The 27574-nt window shown below is 41.4% G+C and overlaps 1 protein-coding gene across 5 annotated transcripts in view; it reads left to right on the top strand.

The window, feature by feature from the left end:
• Positions 1-27574, top strand: part of LOC149201659 (transportin MOS14-like) — a 458994-nt gene that overhangs the window by 218968 nt on the left and 212452 nt on the right. For 4 of the 5 annotated variants that reach the window (XR_016253876.1, XR_016253875.1, XM_089402969.1 and 1 more), the window contains one exon: positions 5478-5558. The exons of the other annotated variant lie outside the window; for it this stretch is intronic. Coding sequence is in view for 2 of the 4 variants with exons in the window: in XM_089402969.1 (XP_089259095.1) it covers positions 5478-5558 (81 nt within the window). In the remaining 2 variants the exon portion in view is untranslated. The remainder of the gene's footprint in view (positions 1-5477; positions 5559-27574) is intronic. 5 annotated transcript variants of the gene reach the window in all.

Genomic DNA, 27574 nt, shown 5'->3' with positions numbered 1-27574 from the left:
TTCAGACATCTCTCTGAAACTTCGGATGACACAGTGGGTGCAGGAGACACAAAATTTCGGACAAGTATCTTTGCATGACAGTAAGGACGAAAAACATCACTGTAATCTTGGATGGGTGTCACTGAAATGATTATAGTCTCGGCATAATGATGAGGGTCTCAATACACGAAGGAAACACTCTGTCTCAATATACTAGACAGTATCATGAAGGCCTTGGTGTAGGAAGAAAAGGAAGTCACAAGACCTTAGCATAATGATACCTATGGTCTTGGTCATAATCCTAATGAAGAAACCTCATTGACATGGTAGTGATCTCAGTAATAGTACAATAGTGATCTAGTTCTTGGTGAAGGTGTAGCATGGGTGCAACAATGATGAAGATCTCGATGAAGGAGTAGACATGGTGTAGTACTAATGATCTCAATAAAGCAGTAGCGATGATGATGATCTCAGCAGAATAGGAGGATTGGTGTCTTGGTCTTGGAGTGGCCTAGTAGGTCAAGGGTCAAGGTCTTGGTATTCATCAATTGGAATCTCTATAAGAAGAATTTTGTGTGGGTTTTCCTCTCCAAGAGGGCTAGGTTTTGGCCCTGGCAGGATGCCAACATCTTGTGTTCTTGTGTCTTTGTTTTGGCAGCTATTTGATGAACTAATAAATACATACTCGAATAATAATCAGTGAAGATTGGAATAAGCAGAAAAATTGAAAAACATCTCACAAATAGTTATCATGGTAAGAAGAATCATATCATCTACATTTTTCCTAGATTCTTCAACACGTCAATCCTCTATAAGCACCAAGTTACAAAAGAAAGTGCAGGCTCCAATTTGTCAATAATATGAGGACACCGATCCTCAGTAAGCACCAATTTACATAAATTACAGGCTCCAACCTGTCAAGAAGATGACGACTCCAATCCTCAATAAGCTCCAACTTACAACTTATTCACTTATTCAACGGTCAATATTTAGCCTTAGTAAAAGAAAGTTTTCCCTCCTGGCAATTGCTCCTATATCCTTCACAAATCTGTTGCCAACACATTGAATTTGAACTCTCTCACAACCAACAACTAGAACACCAAAACTCAGGCTTCAAACCAGACTTGATCTCAGCCTTTAAAGCACCAGAATTTGGAATTCAAATCAGACTTGAACTCGACCTTCAAAACAACTGGACTCGAGTCTCGACCTTCAAACCAAGCCTGAACTTGGCATTCAAAACACTAAAACTCGACCTTCTAACCAAGCACGAACTCATCCTTCAATCACCAGAACCTTGCCCTCAAGAGAGACAAAACTCAGTCTTCTTCTGCTATACCAAAACTTGGCCTCAACAAGCCTCAACAAAATGGAAAACTCTTTCCTAGAAATTATGCCAAAAAAACCCTTAACATCCAACAAATATATCCCATAGAGATTCCTACAACTTGGCTACAGTTCTTTTCACTTGGTTCATGAGGTATGAACCTCAGAACTGCTCCTTCACTGCCCTAGAACAAATCCTAACTTTCACTTGAGCGATGGTCTAAATGTCTCCTCCTCAACACCTATATATTTTGACCCCTAAAGTAGGGTTGACTTGCCTTCCAACAGGGCCGACTTGTGGACAAAGGCAAGATATTAAATATATAAATGCATAATTTTCTAGGGGTTTGCTAATTTATGAAAAATAGTTGTAATTTCTCCATCACAAATTTTGCTGAAGAATTAATAAAATCACTCATCTGCAGAATTGGTTTTCCCCACACTGGGGTTTTCCCAGGGACATTCGTCCAAAAATATTGGTGGTCTTTATTTGTGTGTGCAATAATTTTCTCAGTTCTTGTGGTTTATTTATTTTCTATGAAGTTGCTGTAATCTTTTATTCAATATTTTTCGCAAGTATTTTGTAGAAGACAATTAATCAATTGATAGGAGAATAATAACCAACTAACTACAACAATATTAAAATTTCACGTGTCCTCCACTTTGCCCCAATGGCTACAAGCTGATCCTTATATCTAGGTGATCTTCATGAGGTAGTTAGTAATATTGGCCAATCTTGTCATCTAGATGGATCTTAACTTGTTCTTTAAGATCATCTTCCAGTTCACATTATCACTCTGGAATAAATTCACTAGAGCCTTGAACATTCCCCTAGTCCACTCTTCAATTGATAGGTGTTAGTGAATAATAGTGATGATAATGGAGGGGAGAAGACTTCATGGCCAAGTAACGTGGTCAAAGGGATCGACTGATGGGGGTGTCTACATCCTGAGTGTATTGATGTGAGGAGGAACATTCGTGGATGCACGAGTTACCGACTCGACCTTTGTTTTTCCACCCCTCTTCATGGTACTACTGCTTATAGCTGAAAGGTTAGAGCTTGCTTTGTGTGATGTAGCCATTTTATTACCCCTTTAAGATGAGTCATTTTATTGCTCATTAGCGTTGGGACATGCAAGGGTTCATTCTTTTGATGTAATGGAGCCATATGTGCTCAAGAATCGGGTGATGGCCATATGAGTGAGGTAGAGTTCATGCTAGTCTTTTGCCCACGTTCTAATCTTTATGTCCCAACCCTCTTTTGTATTTTGATTTTTCTTTCCTTTATTTAATTGTGGCCATGATTTTCTATTTCAGTTTCTTTTAGTTGCATCAACCTCCCAGAGAAAATTTTCAGGGCCTTGCCCAAATATGTGGACATACAAGTTCCAAATCCCAGAGAACTAATGACAAGTTGTACCTGAAGAATGGAGGTGAGATATGGGCTTGTAATGTAAGATGGAAGGTGTTAATTATGACATATGAGAAGATGGAACTATGTTATCTTAATCAAGGCTTCCCAAGTAGTGCCCATTGTATACCTAAAGGGTCTTATGGGAGGTCCCATTGGACTAGGATCAAAGATTAAGCCCCCGAGTAAGGTGAGAGAACAAGATCACAGTCAAAGTCTGTCAATCTTCTTGATCACCCGATAATTCGTACTAAATGCCCATAACAAACAAGTATAAGCACTCAATTGCAAAATAATCAATGTACCTTTCGAGTGGAAACCGACCTTCATCTGCGTGCTCATGCTAGATGGGTGAGAAGCAAATGGCAAATGCAAGTTGCAGTGATATATGGTATATCATCAACTAATGGTGGCTGGTAGGGGTTGCTCGCTGTCTGGCTAGTTGGTTGGCTGTCAAATGTAGGAGAAAAGTTTTCTCCAATGAGCTTACCCATTTTGGTGGCTAACAATAGTAACAATGAAGTATTCCAGATCTCAATACTAATTGCTTATTTTATGGATTGGGCATATTACTATTGGAACGTTGGGATCAAATATTGTAGTAAACAGGGTTTTAGACCTTATTTGGCATTAAATTAGAGTGTGTTCTTCAGTTGTGTTTGCACACTCCAATAATCCGCTCCCAAAGCGTGCTATGAGCGGGAGCGACCTCGGGAGCACGCTCCCTAAAAAAATTTGCACTCCTTGCTAATTCTGGAGCGATAGAGGGAGCTATTGAAGATTGGAAATGAGAATTTTTGAGTGGGGTAGCCTAATATTCAAGCCTATGGCCCTAGTATTGATATGCAATTCATGGTAATGTTAAATTCTTAAAGTTAAATGACATTTCTCATTTTCATCTTTTTACTTAAATTTTTAACATTACCATGAAATGACTCAAGATGTTTGATAGTGGTTCCGACCTCATTGGATTTCATATGGAGAAAGTAGAATTTTAGATCTCGCTCAAAATCCATCAGACTTGTCATTTTTTCAGGATTGGGGTGATTGCAATGTTTCCATTGGATTTTGTCATGTACTAGGGTATGAAACTCGTATTTAATCAAGAGCACCAAGCCCTCTATGTACCTTGATGTTAGTGACATTGGTTGTCAAACTCCTCTATATGACCAAACTAAAAATGTACCCAACACTCAAACAAAATCTTGACTTGACATGCTACGTTTTTCTATCTTATGTTAATGCTTAGAGGGTGATATTAATAACAAAGATCCCAATATAGGCAGTGGTTTTGATGATATGTAGGTATTTGTTGTAGCATGATTTTTTTGGATGCTAGAGGTCATCTAGAGCCTATTTGTTGATGTATTTTCAGTTCAGAGATGGATTGCACTTGATGCTATTTTGGTTATGTGCACCCTTACATGCTATATAAATGAAAACTTGTAATTTGTGGACCTATGGTTGATGAAGATTATAACTACTAGATGAATGATGCTATATGGCTTAATCCATGTTTTTATATTTTTTGTCACTAATTTATCGTTCTACATGCTTTTGTTGACATTTATGCATCAAAATATATATTATATAAAATTCGCTCCCAAAATCACTCCCGACCCGGAAGGTTTTGAAAATGTCACTCCCGCTTCTGCTCCCGCTCCCGCTCCCAATTAGCCTAGCCCCAATTAGCATTTAATAAGGTGCATTGTTTCCTTAAACATAACAGAATTGTATGGGTTGATTTGTTTACCCTTGGTTGAACATTGGCATTAGCACTGCAAAACTGACAATCCAAGCTTGAACATCAATCAGAACAGGGATATCCATTTATGCCGGTTAGTGCACAGATAGAAGGAGCTTGAACTCAGCTTGATAGTAATATTCCTACTGTTTATGGATCACTCATCCCCCAATTTTGGAAACTCATGGAACTTAGATTTTAATGTAGTTCATGTAGGGGCCAACATGATGGGCTTTTGGATTGGTTTAGAAGACAATATGGTACATGATGAGACATAAGATAGGAGAGTTGATGTATAAAATGCATTGGTCTTATTTGGTTTTAAAGGAAAAACTAATTTCTTTGAGAAGGAAAATTAATTGTGATGAAAAGGTAGTGAAGAGATGAGCTTGAAATATATTTTGTTGGAGATTGACTGTCAGGCAACCTAGATATGAAGGTGGATGTAATGAACATAATACACTATAAAGCTTGATACATCTGCATGCACACAAATTTACAAGGACGGATCTCTTCAAAGTGGGGTACTATCTTGTGACCCTAATGGGGGTTTTCAATTGGTGATAATTTTAATTTAAATAGCAGGATGGCCTGGTAATGGGCCTAAGTGAGCAATGAGCGAGAATAAATATATATCGAGGTCAATAGAGTCATTATAATACACGTTGGCTTATGATTATTGCATTGGGATGGAGGTTTATAAGTGTTCATATGGATATGTAAATAGCAGGTTGGCCTGTTAGTGGAGCAATGAGTGAGAACAGATATGTATAGAGGTGAATTGAGTTATTGTTGTACACATTGGTTTATGGTTATTTCGTTCGGGTGTATTTGCATCTCGATATATATCTTTATAAATATGAATAGTTGTAATTTTAAATGATCCACCAAATATGAATGTAACAAATTGTTTCACGTTCAACCTTTACTGAAGTCAATGATATCTTTGGATTTTGAAATATTAGCGTAGCAAGTTGATACTGTTTTAACAAGGGATGTGTTCATGGCATATGATAGATGTTTGCTGAACCATGGAGCTCGTTAGAGGGACCAATACCTTGGCAGGAAGTGGAAGTTAAGGTGTTTGTCCTGAATGTGGTAAGTATTTTACTTTTTCCTGAAATTTTATGGATTTAGTTATGTGGATATTACCATGTTTATATGGTCTATTTGCGATTTAGATTTTTGAATAGAGTATGGGTTTTTCCTGGTTGCGTTTGTACAATGTTAGTTCGTTTGTATGAAATTGCAATTGTCTGCATACTCTTTTAATATAGTCAGTAAACTAAGAATTGTATTATATTCTTGTATGCTTGTAATCATTTGAATTTTCCATTTCTTGTTTCTTAGCTATTTATGCTGGATATAAAGTTTCTAGCCAGATGGAAAGCTCTACCTATTAATAATCTTAATGCCATGAAATCCTCAAATTTTTCTTGTAGGAGTAATGTCCTCCATCACAGTTTATGAGAACAATGATTATAAACACAATTCTTGTGCTTGGGTTCAAAGCCTGCAACCCTCTGTTCTCAACTCTTGATGGCCTTTGCATTCAATGCTAAATTTTTTGAGAGACCTGTGACCTTGATGAGCCAAGGCTTGACTGAAAATGAAAAAGTACCCTTCAATGGGAAGACATCCTTTACATCTTCTGATTGCTTTGAGAAAATTTAGACATAATCTATTGGCCAAGTATATAAATCCTAAGTTGCATGGAACATGGAAGCTTCTGGAAGTTTTTGAAATGGAATGCCTGAAAACGTGATCCCTGCAAAATGGGAGCATCACACATACACACACACACATATAAGAATGATACACAAAAATGACATTTTAGAAGGAAGATCATGTCCATGCCTCATTGCTTGTTGTTTCTGAGCTTGAATGTTCTCATATTAACTATGATGTCACTGTTGACCCTTGATATTGGGACATCATCTTTTATCTACAAAACCAGCACTGCTCTCTTTACTTGTATGACAATAAGAATAAGAAACTAAGGCTGGAAAGTACCAAGTATGTCCTGTTGCTGCACAAACTAGCAGGCCTTGTGAATAGGCAAAAGCTAGAAGGCACAACAACACTCTGGGACAGAGGCCCACTGTCACCACAGCCTAAGTCCCCTTCTCTTGGATTTTCACCCATGGGAGGAGTCCCTGTATCTCTCACTTATGATAGATATATCAAGGATAGATTTGAAGTGAGGCAAGGAGGCTCATTCAATGGAAATGTTCAATTAAAGTGTGAGCTTTGGGAGAACCTAGGAAGACTTTCCAAGAAAAACTCCTTGAAAGAAAGACTACATGATACCTAGGGTTGAGATATTTAGTGATGTACGAGTTCATTCAAGTTCAGAGTAGACTAGAGAAAAGGCTATAATTGATATACTTCAACAAGTAGAAAAGCACAAGCCTTCAAAGAATCCCCAAGTTGAAGGATTAGCACCTAGGGTTCCCTCTCGATGCAATGGCTAGGGCATCAAATTTTGTGAAGAATTCACCATGAGAATTGCCACAAAATTGGAGGAGAGTTAGAGAAAACACCAATGTAGAAGGCTGTCCAAACGGTTTTGCAAAAGCTCCTCCCTAATGCAATTTGCATCAAGCCCTAGGGAGGCCTCCTTATCCTTAAAGGGATGAGGAAAAGAGGTGAAAAGAAAGATGACTTGTTAAGTTAAGAGTGATCACCAAGGATTTATGACCAATGCATATTAATTGGGAGAATTGGAGTAAAAAATGATCTTGGTTTGGTAATTCACTCATCAAGGAGACCTAAAGTAACTTTGCTAGCCCTAATGGAGGCAGCTACACTGTTACTATAGATATTTATACTTTGATGGCAATAGTTAATGGAGTTTCAAGGATGGAAGATGTAATATAACCTCTAGGAACATTCATTCATTTATTATCCATGAATAACACATGCAAAATCTCCAATAGCTTCAATGTTGTAACCAATATTTCATTAATTAGGGCATATTAAAGACCATAAGACAATATTCCATGCATTAGACATTCATCAAGATCAGAAATATAGCATTAGATAACACTTACAAGACAATGGAGAATATATCCATCCATCAATATCCCAAAGAGAAGCTCTAAGAGAGATAGTGAACTTTTCCAAACATCAAAATACATTAAATTTGTCCAAATCACTCCACAAATCGCAGACTGAATGTTAGGTGAAAACCAACGCTCACGAAGGTAATTGTGTGTGTAGACTGTGTTTGTAAGTGTAATAAGTAAATTATATTATTCATAAGATCTGAATGGTGAGTTACATTCCCCTCGGACGGTGTGCCTAAATAGGCCTTGACTAGTCACGAGGGTTGGATTGGTCATGCCTTTTGACCTTTCATTACATAACTAATTCCTATTAATGTTAATTAATTAATTAGTTGTTTAATTATTATATTATTTTTTGTGAATTATTTATTCATAACATTGCCACTCCCTTTAGAGATGCTTTGTCCTCAAAGCATAACAAGAAGGAATTTCTCTAATTGAACACATAGCTATGGGATGACATCTTTACTTTGGCTTTGTTTGTGTTGGGTGAAGTCCTCATGTGTATTTGTACCTTCCTTGAAGTTGGAAGCGTTAACACTTTATAATTTATAATGTCGTCCTTGCTAGTTAAAATCCATGAACTGTTCTTCAAGGTTTGTAGTATAGCTTCCTAATTGCATTAACCATTCCGCACCTAGCACTATATCCATTTCTTTGAGTGGTAGGGAATATAAATCTGTTTGTAACTCTAGTTCTTGTATCTGGATTGGAACCTTATGGCATTCTTCTATCTCTTCAAACCTTTGCCCAATAGCGACAGAGATGGTCAGGTCCTTGATTGGGCATATACAAAGATCAAGTTGTTTAGCAAGATCAATGTTTATACAATTGTGAGTACTACCAGAATCTACAAGTATATTGACATTTCTGTCTCTTATGAGCCCTTTAAGCTTCAGGGTTTTAGGGTGTAATCTCCTTGTCAAGTTTGTTGGTAGAGTAGTAAGCTTAATGTTCTTTCATCTTGGAGACTGGTTTTTCTACTTCCAAAGGTGTGGTGGAACGTATTTTGCAGTGACTTGTTGTTTTTGACTTTTTGAAGAATTGCTTTCTTCACTCTAATTTTGTTGGACACATGAGATTGCGACTAATGATGGTTCCTCGGGATCTAAATCTTCTTTGTGTGTGACAACGATATCTTCATTAGGTTCTTGTACTTCAACTTGCTTTCCATCCACTATTTTATAGTAGTGTAAGGATGTGTCTTGACACTTATGTCTTGGCATCTAGTTTTATCCACATGTGACAATTATTTTTCTTTTTTATCCTTTTTTCTGACTCATTACTTGAAGTGTCTGATTCCTGTAGGAATTTACAGGGTAAGTTCCTCAGAAAGAATACCAAAAGGACACCGCTCACAACCAGATCACAGATCAATACACCAGTATTTTTGATGTGGTTAAAACCCTCAAAGAGGGAAACAGTCCACGGCCTGTCCCAACGTGGGTACTACAGGCAATTTATTAATCAAAGAATGAAAATTTACATAAGCTTCTCTCATGCACGGATTACCCGAACAATGACCCTCCATGCACTTTAAATAGAACTCATGGACCAATCGGGTGTCAAGCCACGGATCAAGTGTCGGTAATACCGAGGAGAGAATGAACCGTCGGATCACTACATATCGTGACCGTCGGATTGTAAGTTACAAAATGTACAACGGTAAAGAAACACACTTTACCTAACTCTATACCTAACTCTATACTAGACCAAGTTGAACTTAACTATTTCCTATGTGTCGGAATATCCTAACATCCCCCCTTAAGAACAACTTGGGATAGGATTGAAGGATTTACAAATATGACACAATAGGAGAAGGAAGGAGGCACTAGAGCCTATCCCCCCTTAGTGACAACTTCCTGAACTCCAAGCATATATCGAAGTTTAGTGAACTTCGCCTCTGTGAGAGCCTTTGTGAAGATGTCTGCAACCTGATCATCTGTTGAACAATATTGCACTTCAAGAACATGGTCATGAATGAGCTTTCTGATGAAGTGCATGTGTAGTTCAATGTGTTTGCTGCGCTGATGCTGGACTGGATCTTTGCATAGCTGAATGGCACTTTGATTATCACACCAAAGTGTGGTTGGATGCTGCTGCTCAAAGCCAAACTCTGATAGGATCTGACGAAGCCACAAGGCTTCCTTACTAGCTTCCACGGCACCACGATACTCTGCTTCTGCTGACGAAAGAGAAATGGCAGCCTGTTTCTTACAAGCCCATGTAATAGGTCCTGAACCAAGAGTGAAGACATAACCGGCAGTAGACTTCCGATCATCAGGGTCACCAGCCCAATCAGAATCAGTGAAACCAACTAACAGAGGAGCTGCTTTGGCACTGTAATGAATCCCAAACTGTACTGTACCTCGAACATAACGAAGTATTCTTTTAGCTGCTTTCCAATGACTTTCACGGGGGTTTTGCATAAAACGAGCAACAAGGCCAACAGCAAAGGAAAGATCAGGACGAGTATGGGTTAAATACAAGAGTTTTCCTACAAGTTGACGGTATAAGGTAGCATCAACTTCAGGAGAAGTACAAGAGACTGAAAGTTTGACTCCAGACTGAAAGGGAGAAGGGGCTGGCTTACAGTCTTCCATGTGAAAATGACGAAGAATATCACAAGCATACTTGGACTGGGAAAGGAAAATACCCTCCTTGGATTGCAAGACTTGAAGACCGAGAAAATAGTGTAAGTGTCCTAAGTCTGTCATTTCAAATTTCTTTTTAAGGCTGGACTTCACATGGTTTATAAGGTTGGGATCACTACCAGTAAGAATAAGATCATCAACATAAAGAACAAGGATGATAAGAGAGTTGCCCACTTTCTTGGTGTAGACAGTATTGTCAGAATGACACCTAGAAAAGCCAGATTCTAAAAGAAAGCTATCCATTTTGGCATACCAAGCCCGAGGAGCTTGCTTGAGGCCATAAAGGGATTTCTTAAGTCGACAAACAAGGCTGGAGTCTGTTTGTATGAAGCCAATGGGTTGTTCCATATAGATTTCTTCCTGCAAGTCCCCATGCAAGAAGGCAGATTTAACATCCATCTGATGGACTTCCCATTTTAAAGAGGCAGCAAGGGAAAGAACAAGGCGGATAGAGTTCATTTTGGCAACAGGGGAGAAGGTTTCAGTGTAGTCAATGCCTTCAACCTGTGAAAAGCCCTTAGCAACGAGACGAGCTTTATGTTTATCAACTTTCCCATCTGGTCCATACTTGGTTCTGTAAACCCATTTACATCTAACAAGTTTGCGTCCCTTTGGTAGAGGAACAAGATCCCATGTATCATTTGTCATCAATGAATGATATTCTTCATTCATAGCTGCTTCCCAATGTGGATGGCCTGAAGCTTCTGCAAAAGTGTCAGGATCATGATTTACTGGAGCTTGAGCCAGTAAAGAAGAGGCTCTTTCAAACTGAGAACGTGTACGTCGCTGATCTGTAGGATCACCGGCAAGATCACCTGCTGCATCCCGAGTAGCACGGACCCATCTTGGAAGTTGAGGATCCTGAGAAGGTGGGGGAGGATTATCATCCTCGCTTTCATCATCTGAAGAAGAAATGTTTTCAAAAGTAGAAGAGATAGGAAGAGGTGGCACATCCGCCGGACTAGGCTCGCAGGCCGATTTATTTTCATCAAATTTTACATCTCTTCTAATGATAACATTTTTGGACTTAAATGGAATAAGTCTATAACCTTTTACATCTTCAGAATATCCAACAAAAGTACATTTCTCACTCTTAGGTTCTAAAGCTTTATGCTTTTCATCTGGAATATGGGCCCATGCTTCACTTCCAAACACACGAAAGTGACTTACATCTGGTTTAATGGAACTCCAAGCTTCTTCTGGAGTGATATTCTCTAGAACCTTAGTAGGAGTGCGATTGATTATATAATTTGCACAATTAATTGCTTCGGCCCAAAAACTAAGACTGAGTCCTTTAGATTGCAGCATACAATTAGCCATTTCCTTTAAGGTGCGATTTTTCCTTTCAGCTACACCATTTTGTTGTGGAGTGTATGGAACAGTATGTTGCATTTGAATTCCATTTTCGGTGCAAAAGTTGATGAATGTGTTTTTAACATATTCTCCACCATTATCAGTTCTTAGCTTAAGAATTTGATGTCCAGATTGTTTTTCAACAAAGGCTTTGAAGGCCAAAAATGTGTTAAATACTTCGCTCTTGAGTTTTAAGAAGTATACCCAAGTGCGTCTGGAGAAATCATCAATGAAAGTTAAGAAGTACTTGCAGCCAGAGAATGAAGCAACAGGAAGAGGACCACATAAATCACTGTGCACAAGCTGTAAAGGGGCTGAGGCGTGCCAAGAGGCACGTTTGTCAAAACTGTCCCGATGATGTTTTCCGAGTACACATCCGGAACAAACACCATCTCTGCAAGATACCATAGGAAGACCTGTCACCATATTTTCTTTACATAGATGCTGAAGGGAGCGATAGTTTAAGTGACCAAATCGCTCATGCCAAAGTTTGCTCACTTCATCATTATGAGCAACAAATACTGAGGGAAGATTTGATGACCCAAAGTTGTGAAACTTATACAACCTTGTGGAATCATCAGCAAGACCAGTAGCTAGAATCTGTTTAGGATCTTTTAGATCCTTGATTACAACATCATGAGGTGAAAATTCAACAATTTTACCTTCACCTGAATGAGTTATCTGATAGACAGATAGAAGGTTGCAGGATAAGGTTGGAACACATAATACATCATTAAACTGACCATTGTCTAGATGAACAGTTCCAGTCCCTACAACATTAAGAGATCTATCATCACCAACATATATATTTTTGGTGTTACAATCATTTAAAGAAGAAAACATGGCTTGGTTTTTGGCCATGTGATAAGAGGCTCCAGAATCAATGAGCCACTCATGAGAATGAGAAGAAGAAGAAGATACATTTAATGCATAACCAGACTGAGATGATTGACAACGACATGCAGAAAGTGCCATTCCGGAAGTTGAAGTTGAAGTAGGCTCCACATGGATGTTATGTTTCTTCATTGCGGCTTCCAAGGCTTCCATCTTCTTAAAGCATTTAGATTCTAAGTGGCCATCTCGATTACAAAAGTTACAATGTCTATCAGTCTTCTTCCATTTGTTTTTATTGGTCTTATCATTTTGCTGAAATGATCTTTCATTTTGAGGCTGAGTTGGTTTAGGACCATTCTTTTGAGGATATGACTTCTTAGGATTCTTTGAATTTGGTTGCTGCTGGGCGGCTAACGCTTTCGTGGAAGAGTTTCCAAGATTAAGAAGACCAAGGTGTAAGAGTTTTTCTTGTTCTCTTATTAAGGAATCACAAAAGGAGTCAAAGGAAGGGGCCTTGTAGTCTTTTCCTTGACAAATGAAAGCTTCCCTTGTAGAATGGAAAGTGGAAACAAATACAGAGTAGGCTGGTCCCAACTTAGTAAGGATGGAATAAATAAGGTTACCATCTTCTTTCTTAACTTTAACACCTTCCAAGAGATATCTAAGGGTCTTGAATTTGGACAAGAAATCTTCAATGCAAGAAAAATTATTAGGATCCAAAGTAAGCAACTCATTTTCAAGTTGATGGGCTCTAATTTCATTTTTAATCCCAAAAACTTTAGCGAGTTTTTCTAATGCTTCATGAGGAGTCTCAAGTTCTGCAATGTGGAATCTAAGATCAGGAGAAATAGACATCCCTATCAAACCACGTGCTTGATTTTGTCTATTTTCCCATTTTGCAGCCTTGTCTTCATCTTTTGGTTTCTTCTCTTGGTCTGTGGCTATTCTGAAGAGACCTTTACTTCTAAGTAAATCTTCCATGTAGGCTACCCATTGGAAGTAGTTAGTGCTGTCAAGAATGACTTGGCATGGACTTTCCATTTTTTAAAAAAAAACTGAAGCTGAAGATGCTGAAAGTAAGTGTTCCAATGGATAGATCTCGAAAAAATAGGCGGTTTTAAAAAAAACGGCTCTGAAAAAGGCTTCCGGATGAAGAAGTTATGGCTTTTTGAAAAAAAATTGTTGACGTTGCCGGCAAATTGTGCGAATGTGCGGGAATGAAAAAAATCGCCCCCACAAAATGGAGACTTGAACCCAAGACCTCTACTCTCTTAAAATAGCTTTGAACCAATTGATCTATACAAAAAATTTGAGAGAGAAAGAGAGAGAGAGAGAGAGAGAGAGGGGGGGGGCCTTGGTTTGCGTGCTTGCCTTGAGAAAGCTCTTTTTCCCTACAAAACCCAAAACACAAAACCCAACACGAATATGCAAAGAAAAACGAACCTTGCGGCTCGAAGTTAGCTTTAGCCAAAAAACTAGAAATTTTTAAAAAAAATCTCAAAGTTAGCTTTAGCCGAAAAACTAAATATTTTTCTCAATGTTTCTGATTTTCCGAGATCACACTAAGGTGCAGGGAAAAGAGCATACGCATGAGAAAAATCCTTCCTTTCTGTTTCTGATTTGCCCAGATCGCACAGAGTCGCAGGGCAAAGAGCATACGCAGAAATGAAAGGTATAGATCCGGTTAAAAAAAAGGGCTAAATAAACCGAAACCGAAATAAGCAGAGAGAAAATAACAGTAAACTGCAAAAAACACTGTATACCTCCCGATCTGAAAAATGACGCAGCTAGGGCTACCGGAAACCTTTTCGCGTGAAACGAAAGGGGTTCCTCACTGGAACAGATGCTCCGAACGCAACAGAGCAGTCCTCTTGGCCCGAAAGCAGTCAGAAACAGCAGATCTAGGAAACGACAGCCGCATGCAGTTCTACCGGCTTCAGATTTGGATCACCAACGGACGCGGCCCTCAAATAGCTCTGATACCATGTAGGAATTTACAGGGTAAGTTCCTCAGAAAGAATACCAAAAGGACACCGCTCACAACCAGATCACATATCAATACACCAGTATTTTTGACGTGGTTAAAACCCTCAAAGAGGGAAACAGTCCACGGCCTGTCCCAACGTGGGTACTACAGGCAATTTATTAATCAAAGAATGAAAATTTACATAAGCTTCTCTCATGCACGGATTACCCGAACAATGACCCTCCATGCGCTTTAAATAGAACTCATGGACCAATCGGGTGTCAAGCCAAGGATCAAGTGTCGGTAATACCAAGGAGAGAATGAACCGTCGGATCACTACATATCGTGACTGTCGGATTGTAAGTTACAAAATGTACAACGGTAAAGAAACACACTTTACCTAACTCTATACCTAACTCTATACTAGACCAAGTTGAACTTAACTATTTCCTATGTGTCGGAATATCCTAACAATTCCTTCTCAATTTTATAAGTATATAACTCCTTGTTAAGGCCTCTATGTCCTGAAGTACATTTATACTTACATTTGTTTGATTCCTTTTTACCTAAGTATTGCTTTCTGGCTTCTTCAATAGTTTTGGGTTTGTAAAACTTCAATTCTGCATGGATATACCCCTTAAGTCCACCTTTATGTTAGTTTTTGTAGCATCAAATGTGTTCTAGCCACAAAACTTGGTGGAGGGGCTAGAATACATGAGATCTCAATAACCCAAAAATCGTTTCTGGAAATTCCACCTAGAGATGACTTAATTAGATTATTAACCTATTTATTAATGTTTCCTAAGTCTAAACTTAAGAAAACTAGTTAATTAATCAGAATTAATTAAGTTAAGGTGAAAATTCTTTAGAAACTCACATGGATTGATCTGAAAATTACTCTTGAGTGACCTCAGTTAATTAATTATTGAATGGAGGTATTACAGACTCATGTGCTGGTGCGTGTCTATGTTATTTTAGGCAACGGATCGATCAGATTGCAAAATACATGGACACTGGAAATAAAAAACAGCAAGAGAAACACAGTAAGCAAACACAAGAACACAACAATTAATAAGGAGTTCACCCTATCCTCCAGGGCTACGTCTCCAGTCCAGCTTTTAGTGGTGGCCTTATTTTATTGGGTTTTTAAAGCAGAGAATTACAATGAGGAACTCAAACTGAGTCTCCTGAAACAGAATTGCTTGGCAGGGTGGTTCTTGGATTCCCTAAGCCACTAGAGTGCACAGACTCTTTTCCTTACCAGCTCTTGACCTCTCTGGTCTTCAATGGAAGGAGCCCAATGTGGTGCTCAATTCCCGACAGATCCTCTTAGGGATTGCTCGATGCTGCCTTATGCTGCAGGTCAGCTTGGCCCTCTGTCTTTCTGCTTCTTGCTTCACTGTCTCTTCTTTTCTCTGTCTTCATCTTCTTTTTTCCATTCTCCGTTCTCCTTGTGTTCTGTTCTGTCTGTTCATGGCTTTAAAGCCAATCGCTCTCATGACTGCTCGATTCCCCTTCTGCCTCCATCGAATCGCCTGCTGCTGTTCACTTGGAATTCCCTATCTTTTGCGTCATCATCAACGGCTCACAGGGAGTGGCCACTTGTCCTCTTGCAAACTGCGCTAGCTCTTCCTCGTTAGTTCGATTTTCCAGTTACACTGTGGAATGAGTCATCCGCCATCTCAGCGGTCAAATCGGACCTCAAATCCTTATACATCGCAGCTTAATCCCCTGTTAAATCTGGTTCCCCCATCGGGCGCGATCTCAGCCGTTAGATTTGGAGCCCCCAAATCTGATGCCATTTGCTCATTTCGCGCGGTTGACTTGCTCGACCGTTAGCGCGCAATGAGCGGCGGTTTTCTCTCTCCTCCACCTGCCACGCGTTGGGCGTTGAGTGGAATCGCTCGTTTTTCTCCAAATCTGCTTACCACCCAAGGGTGCCCCCGATATACTGCTGGTTTTGGAGCATGGGTCCCGCCTTTAGCCTTTAGCCTTTAGCGCTTTCTCCACAGTTTTCCCGTCTTCCATGCGACCGAGCGCTTCGGGGCTTTCCTTCTCGAGGGGTTTTACCCAGTGATGCGCGATTAGAAACTACCTCCTTTTCTCGATCCGGGCTTCCCAGGTGCTAGTTTCACCTCCTGTGCGGTCTCTATGGGCCTCGGTTAGCGAGCTTTGACTGAGGTCCTCGTCATTCCTCGCTGGCTGCCAACTGCCACTGTTCAGAGGTCTTCCTGATCGCTCTATGCTCTTAAATTCGAAGTTTTGTCCTGATTTGATATAGTCATGGCTCTCTGATTATTTTCATGGATCCAATTTGGATCATGGATCGACTCCAATATGATTTTGGCCATTGATTAAGTTTAAATCTTGGCCATTGTTGCTCCAACAGAAGATTATAAGAAGTCGTCGATGGGCACTTGGAGAATACACTTGATACAGTTGAGCAATTCGATTTCATTGGCAGATCGATTTCCAGAGAGCAACAATAGTTGCCAGAGAGCCAGAGTGGGGCAGGGACAGTGAGGGGTAGTGATAGTTGTTGATTTGGGGTAGGATCGGATGTGCTCTAGCCACGAAATTTGGTGGAGAGGTTGGGCCACATGAGATCTCCAATACCTAGAAAGGGTTTGGGCAGATTCTAAACAGTTAGAGAGATATTAAAATAATTAAAATTTTTAATGGAGTCCCTCAATTTAAACTTAGGGAAATTAAAATATTAATGTGGATTAATGTAAAACTGTGTTAGAATGGTCCAAATGACATGGATCAAGCCAGATCTAATCTTAGCTATTGATTAGGGACTTAATTTTGGCCATTGATATGTCAACGAGAAAAGTATAAGAGGAGGCTTGAGGGTCACTTGGAGAGTACACTAGATGATCAATCATTCTATTCTCCAGAGCAGGGTTTACCAAGAGAGATAGAATCAGTGTCGAGTTGTAGCTGAGGGGCATTGAGTACAGAGAGACAGAGAGGTAGAGATAGTGCCGGGAGATCAGCACAGGAGCCAGTGAGAGTGACGCAATAGTAGCCAAAGCTCATGCAGGGCCATGCAGAGGCAGCCAGGAGCTGCGCTGTGCTTCAAAGAGTTTAGCGTTGCTAACACAGAGGGCCAGAAGGCTGACACATGGCCCCCTGAGGTTGATGCAGGCCCATTCAGGGTGACGCAAGGCCAGCGCTGGGCAGAGAGAGGCTGACGCAGTCCAGAGAGTCGGACGCTGGGTTTTCTGGGGCAGATTGGAGCTGAGGCGCTGCCAGAGGGTTTATCCGGGGTTTCAGCTGGGACATTTGTCTCAGACTGAGAGGTACTACTGCCAAGGGAATTATCTGTTGGGTAAGCCGGATTTGGCACCCAAATTGTACTCTGAAATTGCTTAATAAGAAAACCCTCAGATAGCTGCACCGGTTTTCCCATATTGGGTTTTTCTGGGGACATTGGTCCAAAAATAATGGTTTCATTGTGTGTGCTTGTTTCTGTTTCCTTCAATTGATGATCTGTAATATGTTGAGCATGCACTAGTGTTTATTTTCAATACTTACATTGTAAATAACTTGTTAAGTAACATAACAAGTAGGTAGGAATAAATCAGTAAAGTGCATGGAGGGTTTCTAACTGGTAGACTTAGAAACTTCAGCATGGTATCAAAGTGTCATTGCAGATCACAGGAGAATTGAGGACGTCAGTCGAGCGGAGCAATAGCGGCAGAAAATAGTTGTCCTGAGTGACAAAAGTTGTTTCTAGCAGAGCAGCAACAAAGGAAGGGTGATGCAGTGCCTGCGTCATCAAGGGTGAGTCAGGAAGAGGCAGTGCAGAGCAGTGTTGCACGAAGCGCCCCCCCCCCGGTTCCAAGCCCCGAAGCGCCTAGGAAGCTTGGCCGGAAGCGCGCTTCCGAAATTTTTAGACGCTTCCTGGAAATTTGGAAGCGCTGGCGCTTCCGAAGCGCCGAAGCGCGCTTCGTACGGCGCTTCCCAGACGCTTCCCAGGCGCTTCCCAGACGCTTCCAGAAAAGCTTCCGGAAAAGCATTTAGAAAATCGTTTTTTTTTCTATTTTTTTTTAAATTTTAGGTGAGTTTGCTTGTTGGGGGTGGGTCCATCTTGGGTTAGGGTGACAAATGAAAGCAAAAAAAAATATAAATATAGCAGATGCTCCCTCATGGTAATGTTAAATTCTTAAAGTAAAAGTGACATTCTCCTTTATTTTTCATTTTCATCCTTTTACTTAAATTTTTAACATTACCATGAAATGACTCAGAATGTTTGAGAGTGGTTCCAACCTCATTGGACTTCATATGGAGAAAATAGAATTTCATATCCTATTCAAAATTCAACAGACTTAACAGTTTTCAGGTATTCAGGATCAATGGGATTGTGGCATTTCATTAGATTATATCAAGTATGAAGGTATGCGATTAGCATTTAATCAAGAGCACCAAGCCCTATATGTACCCTGGTGTTGGTGGTGTTAATTGTTGAACTCCTTTGTCACGCGGCACGCCCTTAACAAAAAATTACCTTTTAATCAAGTCAAAATCATCGATCAAACATGCTAAGCTTTTTCTACCATATTTTAAGTCTTGAATTAGGTAGTTTGATCAAAATTGGGCAATGTTGACTAATATCCCTAGACAATCGAGGTAGAGGCAAAGGCTAGACAAGAGGAGAAGAATCTAGATTCTAGATCATTAATGTACAATGGATGTTATATCTATCTTGATTTATGCAAAAATATGCATGTTTTCATGTCTTCTACAATTAATTTGGTATTTGGGATGTTTGTTTTGAGTATAAATGCAAAAAAATATAAAAATATATATATAGCAGACGCTTCCGCGGACGCTTCGCTTCCTAGATTTTTGGAAAATGACGCTTCGGCGTCCCCGCTTCCAAAAAACGCTTCTGCTTCGCTCCCGCTTCGTGCAACATTGGTGCAGAGGCTAAGGGAGGCAAAGGGGGACTCACACAGAGCCACACAAAAGCTAGGAGGGCTGACGCAGTTGGCTGAGGAGGCCGGGTTGCTGGTGTCGGGATTGCGCAGAGCCTAGGAGCTCTCACCTTCAGGTTGCTGGGGTTTAGGAGGTTGTGGGAAAGTTGCAGAGTGGAGCTGGTGAGGTACTATAGTCAGAATAGTACCTGACAGGGCAAGGCCAAGAGGAGGGAGTTGCTACCGAGGGTTTCTAGCCGAGAAATCCGGATCAGTGGTGCAGTTGCACAGACGATCAGAGTAGGGGGCATCTCGACATTGGCAGAAGGATTTCCAGGAGGGAAATCGAGACTTAGTGGGAGTCACATCGAGAACTTCTAGGAGGAAGGTACAAGAACATCATGGCACTACATGGAGTCAGAGACCAAGACAGGCTGGACAGAGCGTCAAACTTCGCAGTCTGGAAGGCCAAAATCTTGTCCGTACTTGATAGAAATCGTGTCAAGCACTTCGCCTTGACGACAATAGCTATCCCAGTCGACCCAGCTGAGAATGACAAGTATGAGGAGGCAATGGCGAGGGCTAAGAGCATCATCTTTGAAGGGGTCAAGGACCATGTAGCACCACACATTGTCGAGAAGGAAACGACAAATGAGATGTGGGAGGCCCTAAAGAAATTGTACCAGCATACTTTTGTGTAGAGAAGAATGTTACTAGAAAATCAGTTGAGGTCATATTAGATGAAGAAGGGAGAACTGATTGACACCTTCCTCGAAGGACTGAATGAGATCTGGGATCAATTCACTGCCATAGAAGCCACGCCGGATCAGGAATTGATTGTGAGGACAACCCTGAATGCAGTCTCAGAAGACTGGGAGGTATTTGTCCAGAGTATACTGGCCAGAGGGACACTTCCACCTTGGGATGAGATGTGGGCGTCTCTTCCCCAAGAAGAGATTAGAAGGCAGTCAAAGGCGGGAAGTAGCAGTAAGCGGATCAGAGTCAAAGAGGAGGAAGATGTTGCCCTAGCATTTGAGGGAAAGCAAGAAAAGCAAAAGAAGAAGGATCTCTCCAAGATCAAGTGCTTCCGCTGTGGGGAGTTGAGTCATTATGCGACCTAGTGTCCAAGGAAGAAGAGTAAGGGAGAGTCTTCCGAGACTAAGGCAGTGCCAGCAAGGGCAGAGAAGGAAGTAGAGACAGATGATGACTGTGCCATGAGTGCACACACACCACTTGAGCGGAAGTGGGGAGACATCGAGCTGTAGTCAGGTGGACTACAGGCGATGAGGGGCAGGATCCTCGAGGTACCCAGCCTCTTGGATTAGACCTTGCTACGGGAGCCTCAAAGAGGAGTAGCAGGACTGGCTGATGTGGGTAGAGATGGATGTGGATGGAGTAGCAGAGAGAGCTAGAGTGCAGGATTACCGATATAGCGCGAGGCTAGCAGGCTGCAGCAGTGTGAGAGGCATAGTAGTGTTGCACCAATGCAAGATGGCACAGAGAGGTGTGCAACGGTGTGAGATGCAGGGAGTTGTTGCAGCAGTGCAGAGGTTAGAGAGGGAGCACTTTTCAGTGACAGAGGGAGCTTCAGCATCAGGAGGGTTTCTAGCCCAACAGAGAGGTCAGAATTGGGAGATCAGTTACTTACTTCTCAATAATTGAGTTGCAGTGCAGCAGTGGGCAGCACGATGCAGCATGATGAGAGGAGATGTAGTGCAGATGCAATAGTGGGAGTGGGAGAGCCATGGGCAGCAGCACGGATGCAGAGGGAGCTCTCGTATAGATGTAGCAGTGGCAGTGGCAGAACAATGGGCAGCAGTACAAGATGTAGCAGTGTAGAGGATGGTGGGCAGCAGGCCTAGCATCAACATAGGGACCGATGCCGGATGATCAGAGTAATACTTAGTGAGGAGTATTGCTAGAGCACAGTCCTCGCTAAGAGGGAGTGTTGATTTGGGGTAGCATCGAAGGTGCTCTAGCCACGAAATTTGGTGGAGAGGTTGGTGCACATGAGATCTCCAATACCCAGAAAGGGTTTGGGAAAATTCTAAACAGTTAGGGAGATATTAAAATAATAAATATTTTTAATGGAGTCCCTAAGTTTAATTAAAATATTAATGTGGAATAATATAAAATTGTGTTAGAATGGTCCAAAAGACATGGATCAAGCCAAATCTAATCTTAGCCGTTGATTAGAGACTTAATCTCGGCTGTTGATATGTCAACGAGAAAAGTATAAGAGGAGGCTTGAGGGTCACTTGGAGAGTGCACCAGATGATCAATCATTCTATTCTCTAGAGTGGGGTTTGCTAAGAGAGATAGAATCAGTGATCGGAGTTGCAGCTGAGGGGCATTGAGTACAGAGAGACAGAGAGGTAGAGATAGTGCCAGGAGATCAGCGTAGGAGCCAGAGAGAGTGACACAGTAGGAGCGAGAGCTCACGCAAGGCCACACAGAGGCAGTCGGGAGTTGTGCCGTGCTTTAGAGAGGCTAGCGTTGCTGACACAGAGGGCCAGAAGGTTGACGCAGGCCCATTCAGGGTGACGCAAGGCCAGCGCTGGGCAGAGAGAGGCTGACGCAGTCCAGAGAGGCAGACGTTGGGGTTTCTGGGCAAATTGGAGCTGAGGAGCTGCTAGAGGGTTTATCCGAGGTTTCAGGCGGGACATTTGTCTCGGAATGAGAGGTACTACTGCCAAGGAAATTCTCTGTTGGGTAAGCTAGTTTTGGCACCTAGATTGTACTCTGAAATTGCTCAATAAGAAAACCCTTAGATAGCTAAATCAGTTTTCTTGCATTGGGTTTTTCCGGGGACATTGGTTCAAAAATAAGGGTGTCATTGTGTGTGCTTGTTTCTATTTCCTTCAGTTGATGATCTGTAATATGTTAAGCATGCACTAGTGTTTATTTTCAATATTTACATTGTAAATAACTTATAAGTAACATAACAAGTAGGTGGGAATAAATCAGTAAAGTGCATGGAGGGTTTCTAATTGGTAGACTTAGAAACTTCAACAATAGTGAGGCTCGAGGAAGTTTTCCAGATCCAATGAGTACATTTGCAGAGAAGCCGAGATTTCTCCAGGACGTTGCGTATACCCTCATGAAGGTAGCTCGATTCGCTGAAGAGGGCAGATTGTTTCAGTTCCAGAGGCTGGGAAGGAGTCCCAGAGTGCCAAAGAGACGTTTTCCCAGCTAACAGCAAGCAGCAGGCAAGACAACTAGACAAACAGTCAGTTCGGGTAGTAGTTGTAGCAGGTAGCATCAGGTTGATGCAGAGCCTATGCAAGCCTAGTTGGACGACTTGCTTTTTAGAGGCAGTCCATTGCCAGAAATGCCCAGAGCGAGTGTAATTTCCCTCTAGCATTTTTGCTAGTATTTTCTATGCAGGGTTGCCAGATTTCGACATCCAAATTATTGTACTCAGAATTTCTCACTATTGCATAATAATAAAACCCTCAGCTGTTGCACCGGTTTTCCCAAGTTGGGTTTTTCTGAGGACTATTGTCCAAAAATAACGGTCTCATTTTTATGTGTGTGCTAGATTTTTTCAGATTCTAGCGCTATTTTTTTTTTCCGTAGTATTTGTTTGTGAAAATCACGGTGTGAATTATTTTGGTATTGGCCGTAGCAAACTACAAATAAATTGTTAAATAAATTAACAATCAGGAAAATAATTTCCTGTTGCTGTGATAGATGAAATTTTCACATTTGATACATTTTAAGCAATTGTCCATCAGTAAATCCTCTTTGTCTTGTAGCTAATACTTGCAATTCGTGGATGTATTCGCCTATAGATGCCATTTGCTTGAGATGAACAAATTTTTCGTAGATATCATCTTCTTTTTTGTCATAAAAACTTTTTAGCAAGGCATCCACAAAATTTTTCTACAAGAAAGAACGAGCTTCACGTTTGCCGGACCACCATAGGAACCAATCATATGCCTCAACTTCTAGATTGTTGGATGCGGTCATGATTTTCTCTCGTTCACCTATTGGCGGGTTCGATTCAAAAATGGCTTCCATTTTATTAACCCAGACAATAACACCTCTATGGTCTTTTCCATTGTATTTTGGAAGCTCCTCTTTAATTAACTGATAGTCTTTTTATGAGAATCTTGTATAGTAATGGCTACATGAGTAGTGTATTTGTGGCATTTGCAGAATTTAATGATGTGTTTACGAAATTTTATGATTTTTGAAATCTTTGCTTCCTAGAGTCTTGGGACTTTGTGTTGGTCTTGGAGCAATTAAAGGATTAAAAAATGAATTACCCCTTCCTATTAACTGGATCTGCATTCCTTGCAACATTTTCTCAATGTTATTTACTTTTTTAATATCACTTGCTAATTCCTCTCGAGTTACAATTATCCTATTTTGACTTTCTCCTAACTCTTCCTGCTTCTTTTCAACATTGTCAAGGCGACGTCATACTTTATCGAGTTCTTGATATTTTTTGTGTTGGTTTTGTTATTACTATACCCCATTTTCAACTTGTTTTTCTTCTTGGTTGAACCATTTTTTTTAATAAATAAATAAATACATTAATTAATTATATAGTTGTAAACTATATATTATAATTATATAAATATAAAATATAAAATATAATTATATAATTTAAAACTTTATATAGTTTAAAGTTTATATAATTAAAACTTTATATAGTTTAAAGCGGGGGACACGACTCTACAAAACGATGAAATTGATCTTTGAGGAACAATAGGGTTGATCGGGCACGGATAACAATGAACAAAGTGGCCTTGGACGTGGACGACGAGAGACTGTTGGGAATGGCAAGAGGGGTTGTCGGGAGATGACAAGGAGCAACAAGAATCAACAACATGAGGTGGAGGCATGACGTTTCAGACTGTGTTGTATTGCGACTGGATCGACGTCTGTTAGAACCAATGAGCATAAGGCGGGAGAAACAAACGGTACTGGGTGCGGTGAGTGCAGTGAATGAGTTAGGGACTGTTGGGCAATGCATACGGTCGGACATCAATAATGGAAATCAACGACAAGGTAAGGGAGAGGTGTTGGGAACGATGAATAGAGTGAACAATAGCGAAAACACAATGAATGGCTTTGATACCACTGTTAGGTGAAAACCAGTGCTCATGAAGGTAATTGTGTGTGTAGACTATTTGTAAGTGTAACAAGTAAATTGTATTATTGATAAAATCTGAATGGTGAGTAAAATTCCCTTAGACGGTGTGCCTAAATAGACCTTGACTGGTCACGGGGGTTGGATTGGTCATGCCTTTTGTGTTGGAATTTCTAAGTTTAACCCGTTAGAAATTCTTCTTGTACTATCTGGTTTAGTTATTCCTACTTGTTTAATTACTTAACAAGTTATTTACCATGTAAATACTGAAAATAAACACAAGTACAGTATCAACATCTACAGATCATTAACTGAAAGAAAACAAGCACACAAGTGACATTGTGATTTTTGGACCAATGTCCCCGGAAAAACCCAATGCGGGAAAACCGGTGCAACTATTCTGAGGGTTATATAATTATGCAGTCTTTATGAGTACAACAGGGTGCCTAATCGACTCACCCGACAGAGAAAAATTCACAGCAGCAATACCTCTATATTCAGAAACAAGTATTCAGAAAACCTGTCCCACGAAAGCCTCTTCGGCATAACTGAAGCTCGGTGCTGGCCCTTTTGGCCTCTGCATCAACCTCCTGCTGAATTGCGATAGCCCCAGGATTCTCTGCGTCAACCCTCTGAGGCACTGCGTAGCCTCTAAGAGCCTTTGCCTCACTCTCTCTGGCCTCTGCGTGGATGAAGCAGACTTTTTGGGCTCTGCGCTGCCTCTGCTGGGCTCTGCTCCTAGACTGACTGCTGCTCTGGCTCTCTCCGCTTCTGTGCTGGTCTCCCAGTATTCTCCCTACCTCTCTGTCTCGTACTCACTGCCCCTCCCTGTTGATCACTGATTCACTTTTGCTTAGCAACCCTGCTCTAGCAAAATGAATGATTGATCACTCTGGTGTGTTCTCCAACTGACCCTCAAGCCTCCTCTTATACTTTTCTGGTTGGTCCATCAACGACCGAGATTAAATGTCTAATCAATGGCTAAGATTAGATTTGGCTTAATCCATGACTTTTGGAACCTTCTAACCTGGTTTTATATTAATAACTATTAATATTTTATTTTTCCGAAGTTTAGACTTAGGAACTCCATTAAAAATGTTAATTATTTTAATATCTCGCAAATCAGTTAGAATCTGCTCAAACCAGTTCTGTGTCTTGGAGATCTCATGTGCTTTAGCCTCTCCACCAAATTTCATGGCTAGAGCACATCCAATGCTATCCCAAATCAACACTCCTTCTTAACGAGGACTATTATCTAGTAATACTCCACACTGAGCATCACCCTCATTATCCGGCATCAGTCCCTTTGCTGATGCTAGGCCTCCCCACCCAACATCCTCTGCACTGCTGCATCCTGTACTGTTGCCCATGGCCTTGCCACTGCCACTGCTGCATCTGTACGACAACTCCCTCTGCATCCGTGCTGCTGCTGGTCCATCCTCCCAGCATTGCATCCCCTCTTATCACGTTGCATATTTCTACTGCATACTGCTACTGCATCGCAACTCAGTTACTAAGAAGTAATTGATCCACCCAACTTCTGACATCCTTGTTAGGCTAGAAACACTCCCAATGCTGAAGCTCTCTTTGTCGCTAACAAGTGCTCCTTCTACTGACCTCTACGCTGCTGCAACAACTGCCTGCATCTCGCACTGTTGCACATCTCTCTGTGCCATCTTGCACTGGTGCAACACTCTCGTGCCTCTCACACCGTTGAGCCTGCTAGCCTTGCGCTGTCCCGGGACTCCTGCACTATAGCACTCTTTGCCGCTCCATCCACATCCGTCTCTATCGACATCCGCCAATCTTGCTACTCCTGTTCGAGGCTCCTGTAGCAAGGTATAATCCAAGAGGTTGGGTACCTCAAGGATCTTGCCCCTCATTGGTTGTAGTCCTCCTGACTACAGCTCGATGTCTCCCCACTTCTTCTCAAGTGGCACATGAGCACTCATGGCACAATCGTCCTCCTCCTCGACTTCTTTCTTTGCCTTTGCAGGCGTTGCCTTCGAGTCCAAAGCCTCTCCCTTGCTCTTCTTCCTAGGACACTGGTTCGCAAAATGACCCAGTTCCCCACAATGGAAGCACTTGACCTTGGAGAGGTCCTTCTTCTTCCTCTTCTCCTGCTTTCCTGCAGATGCTAGAGCCGCATCCTCTTCTTCCTCCTTGATCCTGACCCCTTTTTCGCTACTCCCCGCCTTGGTCAGTCATCTGATCTCTTCTTGACGAAGAGCCGCCCATAGTTCTTCCCAATCTGGAAGACTCGTCCTGCCTAGTATGCTCTGGACAAATACCTCCCAATCCTCGGAAACTGCATTCAGTGCGGTCCTCACCATCAATTCCTCATCCGGCGTGGCCCTTATGGAAGTTAGCTGGTCACAGATCTCCTTCAAGCGACCAAGGAAGACATCTATCTGCTCTCCCTTCTGCATCTGGTATGCCCTTAGTTGATTCTCCAGGAGCATCTTCCTCTGCACGGAAGTATGCTGGTACAATGTCTTCAAGGCATCCCACATCTCATTTGCCGTTTCCTTCTCGGCAATATTTGGTACCACATGATCCTTGACCCCATCAAGGACAATGCACTTAGCTTTCGCCATTGCCTCTTCGTACCTTTCATTAGCTACCGGGTAAACTGGGACAGCTATCACTCTCGTGACGAAGCCCTTGAGGTAATGTCTGTCTAGAATGGACAAGATCCTGGCCTTCCAGACCACAAAGTTGAATGCTCTGTCCAGCCTATCTCGATCTCTCAGCCCATTCACGGCCATCTCGCTGCTCTTCTTTTGACTCCTCCGAGTCTCTCTACTTCCCTCGTGGAAGTCCTTTGTTCGACTCCTGCTGAGTCTCCCAACTTCCCGTCTGGAAGTTCTCGGTTCGACTCCTCCTGAGTCTCTCTACTTCCCGTTTGGAAGTTCTCCTCTCGACTCCCTTTGAGTCTTGATTTCCCTCCTGGAAATACTTCTGCCAACGTCGAGTTGCCCCACTCCAATCGTCTGTGCAACTGCACCACTGATCCAGATTCCTTGCCTAGCAATTCGCCTCGACAACAACTCCCTCGACCTTGGTCTTGCCCTGTTAGGTACTATTCTGACCACAATACCCCACCAACTTTGCTCCGTAAATTACCCACAATCTCCTATGCCCCAGCAATTGAAGGATTGAGCCACTTGGCTCTGCGCAATCTCGGCATCAACAAATTAACTACCCCAGCCAACT

Source organism: Pinus tabuliformis, chromosome 2_1, assembly GCF_031772625.1.
Source record: "Pinus tabuliformis cultivar Carrire ecotype Pingquan chromosome 2_1, CPIR1, whole genome shotgun sequence".
Lineage (NCBI taxonomy): Eukaryota > Viridiplantae > Streptophyta > Pinopsida > Pinales > Pinaceae > Pinus > Pinus tabuliformis.
Note: the sequence above shows the minus strand (reverse complement) of the source record. Positions and strands in the feature narration are given on the sequence as shown.